The sequence below is a fragment of the Sciurus vulgaris genome, assembly GCF_902686455.1.
Source record: "Sciurus vulgaris genome assembly, chromosome: 18".
NCBI lineage: Eukaryota > Metazoa > Chordata > Mammalia > Rodentia > Sciuridae > Sciurus > Sciurus vulgaris.
This window is the reverse complement of record NC_136479.1, coordinates 1,445,881-1,453,034: the sequence shown is the minus strand read 5'-3', so window position 1 is coordinate 1,453,034 and position 7,154 is coordinate 1,445,881. Positions and strand designations below refer to the sequence as shown.

General features: G+C 46.5%; 1 protein-coding gene across 1 annotated transcript; it reads right to left on the bottom strand.

The window, feature by feature from the left end:
- Positions 1 to 4,945: 4,945 nt before the first annotated feature.
- Positions 4,946 to 7,057, bottom strand: FAHD1 (fumarylacetoacetate hydrolase domain containing 1). The gene has a single exon (XM_079121027.1). The coding sequence runs from the start codon at positions 6,812 to 6,814 to the stop codon at positions 6,149 to 6,151; it is 666 nt and encodes a 221-aa protein (XP_078977153.1). The 5' UTR covers positions 6,815 to 7,057; the 3' UTR covers positions 4,946 to 6,148.
- Positions 7,058 to 7,154: the final 97 nt, after the last annotated feature.

Here is a 7,154-nt window from a genome sequence, read left to right as displayed (position 1 = left end):
CACACCAAATCAGAGGTGCTTTGCAAAGTTTACACATTTACGAAATGAAGATTACAAACAAGTCAAAACCTGAAATTCAGTTGTAGATTAGCCAGAGTGCAGGCACTAAGCAGAGTAGAAGAAATGCACACCCACATTGACTCAAGGACAGCCCTATCTCCTTGCCCCTTCCATTCTGTCCCCCAGGAGCTTCTTCCCTTTCCTCACTTGTAGGTTTCACATTGATAGCAATTGTTGGCGGGGAGTTCCTAATATTCCCCTGCAGATTCTGCTGGGATGGCATATGGCGCCACACTCCGCACGTGGCAGTAGCACAAGGCACGTGTATCTATGCTACATACCCAAAAGGATCCAAGGCTCCTTGTGCAAAAGCTTTTTTCTTTTTTTTTTTTTGGTACCGGGCATTGGACCTAGGGGCACTTAACCACTGAGCCACATCCCCAGTCCTTTTTAACGTTTTTATTTAGAGACAGGGTCTTACTGAGTTGCTTAGGGCCTTGCTGGGTTGCTGAGGCTGGCTTTGAACTCATGATCCTCCTGCTTCGGCCTCCCAAGCCACTGGGATAACAGGCAAAAAGGCTTCTTGAATACTCTTTATTATAAAATTTTACATTAGCTATAAGAAAATGAGAAAACACTAGGTTAAAAAAAGAGGAAAACCCAAATCTCCCATCCCGCACTTGTAACTGGTAGGTAATCTATTTTCTTCCTTGTGCATACTATTGTTTTCACTGTGGTAAAATCTACATGAAACTTTCCATTTTAAGGTACAGCTCAGCGGCCTGCGTGGCGCTCTCAGTGTGGTGCAGCCCTCCCCACCATCCGCCTGCAGCCCTCTTCATTCCAGAAACACCGGGCAGGCCGCGGGCCCTGGTCTCCTGCCCTCAGCCTCGGGTGCCTTGACCGGCTTTGTCTCTGTGAGTCGGCCCACTCCAGGCACCTCTTCCTCGCGGAGCCAGACACCGCGTGTCTCCTGTGACGGCGTGTTCCGAGGCTCGCACAGGTGTAGTGGGTGCCGTGCTGCATCCCCTTCTCATGGTAGGAGCTTTGATTTTTCTTTCAGTGCTAGAGGTGGAACCAGGACCTCGAGGGCCAGGCAAGCCTCCAGCACTGCACCACACCCGGCCCTGGGGCAGTGCCCCTCTAACTGGGTGCCGCACTTTGTCTGTCCATCCATGGTGACACTTAGGGCTGTTGTGAAGAATGCTGCTCTGAGCCGCTAGAGCGGCATACCCCTGTAGTCTCAGCTACTCTGGAAGCTGAGTGGGGGGATTGCTCAAGTCCAGTAGTTCACAACCAGCCTGGGCAACTGTCTCAAAAACAAAAACCAGAACCAAACAAAAAACCCCTGCTCCAAACACATCTGTGTAAGCATATCACACTTTGGCATATCTTTCCTGACTTTCTACCTGTCATTCATCTATCCATCATGTTGAAACATATAATCGACAAGTTGTATTATGAACATACTCTACAACAGGTTACACTGTAATCCGCCTTTAATTTACAATAAACATTTCCCACATCATTAAATATTCTACATAATTTTCATGGTGGAATATTTTTCATTATGTAAGTGGGATAGTGAATGTGATCAACTCAATACCATTGGACATTTAAGATGCTTCTCATTTTTTTGCTCTTATAAACAACTAAATCTTTGTCCATTTTCTCAATTATCTCCTTGGAGTAAATGTCTAGATATCAACTTGCTGTGACAATATTAATAGTCAACGTCATTGAGTGACTCTTATGTGACATCACAATAAGCTCTTTCCTATACTATTTTGTCCATCTTACAGATGGGACGTGAAGGTCCAGCTACAGGTAGAACTGGGAGTGGCTCAGTGGGCACCTGTGTGGCTGCAGGTTCAAACCCCATCTGCTATTCCTAGGCTGCCTCCAGCTCTGAGCTCCTTTATTTGTAGTTCATAGGACCAAATTCTCATGGTGAAAACTCAGGTTAATATATGTAAAGTGCTTAGACTCAGGCACTTAGTCCATGGTCAATTAATACCAGTTATTGTAAATGTTATTTTGGCCTGCGTGTTTGGTAATATTTTTGTTGTATGAACTTTATAGTTTGATTTTTTTATGTTTTTTTTCTGGATTAATGTTCCAGTTATTTTCTTTTTTCCTTTAAAATATAAGGTTTTAGCATATATGATTAAATATATCAAAAGGAAATGCAAAACTGGCCACAAAGATACTCCACCAAATTTATACAAAGATATGCCAAATAGTCTTGTAAAGAACTGGTGTTGGGGCTGGGGAGATAGCTCAGTTGGTAGAGTGCTTGCCTTGCAAGCACAAGGCCCTGGGTTCAATCCCCAGCACTGCAAAAAACAAACAAAAAAACAACAAAACAAAACTGATGTTGCCAGGCATGGTGGCACACACCTGTAATCCTAGCGATGTGGGAACCTGAGGCAGGAGGATCACCAGTTCAAGGCCGACCTGGGCAACTTAGTGAGCTCATGTTTTTTTAATTTTTTTTTTTTTTTTTTTTTTTTTTTTGTTGTAGATGGATACAATAACTTCATTTTTATGTGGTGCTGAGGATCAAACTCAGTGCCTCAGTTGTCAGGCGCTCTACCACTGAGCTACAATCCCTAGCCCTGAGTGAGACTCATCTCAAAATTTAGAAAGGTGGGCGGGGCTGGGGATGTATCTCAGTGGTAAAGTAACCCTCAGTTCAATCCCCAGTACCACCACCACCAAACAAGAAATAACAATGATGTCATCTTCACTGAGAAGTAAATTAAAATGACCACAGCCATCATGCTCAGTGTTGCCTAGGGTGTGCAGGGTTGGTGCTGGGCACTCTTAAAACATTTTTGTCAGGTGCCTATTGGGATATTCTCTTTCCTCTGAAATTTGGTAAAATGTATCAAAAACTTAAAGTGCAAATCAGTTAATCAGTCTCCCTGCTGAGACTTTCCCTAAGGAAATGAACACACGCCTAGTGCTGTAACTGGAGGCTGATTCTCGCCTCATTGCTTCTAACAGCAAAGCATCTGGAAGCTGTGCATCTTGTTGGGAATGTTGGGCCCCACCCAGGTCCCCTTTGCTTGCAGGTTGGCAGTGACCCCTCGGCTTCTGTGAGGGTCAGAGGGCTATCTGGGAAGTTGACGGGAGGGGCAGGCGGAAGCAGGTTCTGGTGCTGCAGATTGCTCCCGTGCTCCCTTTGGGATCAGCAGCAGACCGGGCTAGGCATTTGTTTCCTGGCCTTTCTGCTTCCTTCACCACCCTTCTTCTGAGGGCGCACCTTCAGTAAGTCTCCTGGCAAGAATCCCATCTCAGGCTCTGCTTGCAGAGTACCTGGCCTAAGATACAGCCGTTATAATTGATGACGTATGGATGTATTCACTGATCTGAAAATATGTTCCTTCATTGAGCAGATGCATAATGTTCATTTGAAAATAAATATCCATTTCTTTTCTTTCTTTTTTGCGGTGCTGGGGATCGAACCCAGGGCCTTGTGCTTGCAAGGAAAGCACTCTGCTGACTGAGCTATCTCCCCAGCCCCAAATATCCATTTCTAAAAAAAGAAAACGTAACACCAGAACAGATGTTAAAACCATTTATTCTGCCTGCCTCCTGGGAATTAAAGGGCAAGGATGCTCTACCACTGCACTACACCCCAGCCCTCTTAATTTTTTGTTTTGGGACAGAGTCTCATAAGAAGCTGTCCAGGTTGGCCTTGAACTTGCAATCCTCCTGCCTCAGCCTCCTGAATCACTGGGATTACACATGTGCACCTCCATGCCCGGGTTTTTTTTTTTTTTTTTGGTACTGGGGATTGAACCCTGGGGCACTTAACCACATCCCCATCCATTTTTATTTTTTAATTTGAGATAGGGTCTTGCTAAGTTGTTTAGGGCATCATTAATTTGCTGAGGCTGGTCTCAAACTTGCAATCCTCCTGCCTCAGCCTCCTGAACCACTGGGATTACAGGTGTGCACCACCACACCTATGCCTGGCTTTTTAAACCATATATTCTGTATATAGAAGAATACACTATGTAATTATTTTCTCAAGTGTGATTAGCAAATGACAATTGTTGAATTTAGTGAAAGTTTACCCTTTAAACTTCTTCGTGGGTTTAAATTTATTTCAAGTTGAAGAAAAATGTACCTTCTGAGTGTTAAGTTTCCTTTAGCAACCTCAGAATTTGTGGGATTTGGTCACTCAGATTTTGATTCTTATATTCAAGGACTGTGTGCTATGCTTCCAATGCTGATGTCGATGTTTGTGGCAAGGCTCACTCACTACTTGGTGAACACTGCCCCAGGGGCACTGGTTTGTGCCATCCAGGGGTGACATGAGAACACTGCTCCTGCCTCATGCCTTCAGCTTGCTTAAATGGTCTGTTGCCTTGGCAGACACCTCCCAGCTGAACCTTGTACCTGCTAGCTAAACTAACATGAGCATATCCTTTGACCCAGCTCTTCCACTTTGGAACCTAGCTAACGAGATTAACAAATATCCTGATTTCACCAGTAATCAGATAATCCCCATGTACAAAGCCAGAGGGCTAACCTTAGAATCATACATAATCAATGAAAACAGTACTGCAGAGATGTCTTGATTGATATGAAAATGGGTAAGTCACTGTTTAGTGTAAAAAGCAAATTATAAAATTGTATGTTGTGAGCAAATTGTTTCAAAAAGTACATTCACAGATTTGGAAGAATATACACCAAACATTTATTTTGGCTCTCTCTGTGTAGGTGAAATTTTAGGTGTTCTATCTTTTTTGCTCATCTGTTTTTCGTACTCTTTAATAAATATTCATTGCTAAGCAATTAAAAAATGATTAAAAAGATAAAAGTAGTTAAGATAGCATAACATTTAAGCCCAATTATTAGGAGATATCCTCATAATAAATCATGACTTCCACATGAGGACTGTGTAACATCTAAATGCTTTAATCTCACATGTCTTCATACAAGGTGCAGCCTGCAGCACTGGTGGTTCAATGGTAGGATTCTCACCTCCCAAGATGCAGCCTGCATCGTGGCTTCAAGACCTCAAGTTCTGGGCTCCGAACAGCTGGGTTACATCCTGGCTCTGCCACTCTGCTGAGTGACCCTAGTCAGGCTTTCCAGCCTCTAAATCTGTCTTTGCCTGTACCATAGGGATAGCAGCAATAGTACCATCCTCACATCTTTGACAGTCACATGGGAACATGAAATAAACTGCTTGGCACGATATGCAACAGTACTGAGTGCTCAGCAAATTACTTCTAAAGTAGATGTCCTAGACATTCAAGGGCCAGCAGGAACCTGTCTAAACCTACAGGACTCCACCAGCCTTATCAAAGCCATGCTGTGCATCCTGCCTTGCTTTATCCAAAAAGGGTGCAGGCAAGAGTAAAACCAGCTCTCTCAGGTCATTCAAGTTCCTGTAGCCTCCTCCTCTGGTTGGGAGGTGGGGATGCTGGTTGATCATTAGAGTAGTGTTCAGGAGGTGAGAGTCAAAGACCAAGGTCTAAAGCCCTGTTGGGAAACAAGTACACTTTTAGGCCACACAAAATACAGCACATTTATTTGGAAAACATTAATTTTAAAACTATCTCCCAAACTCAATCTACAGGCCAGTAATAGATACCCAAAGAAGACAGGAGCAGTCTTCATCGACTGGTCATTAACTAATAAAACTAAGTTAACTGATTACGTGGAGTACGATTTTTCATGTTTCCCTGTTAAGAATCAGAGTGCTCTGTAAAACGCTTCCCTGGAGAGTAATTCCATTCCATTAGTCTGGAATAGGCCAGTCATGCCTCCAGATGACTATCAAGTTCAAGAAAGTTTGAGAAACACTTGGAACGTGACTTTGTGTCCTTTGCAGATTTTAAGTCTTGAACTACTGATCCCAGAAAGACTCACTGAAAAGTCTTAATTCAGTTCAGTTTTAGGAAACAGACCTCTGAAGGTTTGGTTCAATACATTCTCCCCTTGGAAAGCATCACTTTATTTTGGTTGTTTGTAATTCTGTCCCAGTTTATCCAGATCATGTTTTTCACCTAAGAGTCCATCTTTCTTGATTGAGGCTTAGCAACACAATTGAATCATTCTTTAGAAGTACCTTTGTTTCCGTCTTGCTCCGTTCTCTCCTGACACGAAGTTAAGGCACTCTGTGTACTTAATATTCTGACCTTTCCACCTTAACCCTCATACTGACCACCCCATCTATGCCAGCCTCGATCTCATCATTTTCTTTAACTGGCCCAACTCCCTTGGGTGTCCCGGTCAAGATAAGATCTCCTTCATCCAAGGTCATTATCTTAGTAACGTAGCTGATGATGTACGGGATGGAAAAGATCATGGAGGACGTCTGGCCTTCCTGCCTGAGCTCCCCGTTGACCTTGAGCCACAGCCTCAGGGCGTGAGGATCAGGGATCTTCTCTTTGGGCACGAAGGCGCTGACCGGGCAGGAGGCTGTGAAGCCCTTGGCCAGAGTCCAGGGCAGCCCCTTCTTTTTGCACTCGTCCTGCACATCCCTGGCGGTCATGTCCAGGCACAGGGCATAGCCGGCCACGTAGTCCATGGCGGCGGCCTCCGGGACTGCGCGGCCGCGGCGGCCCAGGAGCACACCCAGCTCCACCTCGTGGTGCAGCTCGCGGCAGTAGGCGGGCACGAGCACGGGCGCGCCCTCGGGCGCGTACGCGGTGGACGGCTTCAGGAAGAGCACGGGCTCGCTGGGCAGCGCGCTGCGCATCTCCTGGACATGGTCCGCGTAGTTCCTCCCCACGCAGACGATGTTCTTCCCCCACTCCCAGAAGCGGGACAGCGGCCTCGGGGCCGCCATGGCGATGCCCTGGGCCACGTGACCACAGGCTCCGCGCCTACGGCGGCCTGGAGGGGACGCGCTGCCTCGGGACGCTGTCCTGTCAGCGACGGTCCATCCTACCTTGCACTGCCCTGAGGCCCGCGTCCAGCGGCTGCCTCAGGACGCCCTCCCGGTACCCAGGGAGACTGGGAGGACAGTGCGCAACTTCCAGACCACCGCAGCCACTGGCTCTCAGGCACCGCCTCCGGCCCGTGGCACCCGGGGCGGGGGGAGGGAATGAGTTAAACGCGAGCGCGCTGATTGGCTGGGGGCGGGGCGGGGCGGCGCGAGGCAGTCGCTGGTTGGCTGGGGGAGGGAA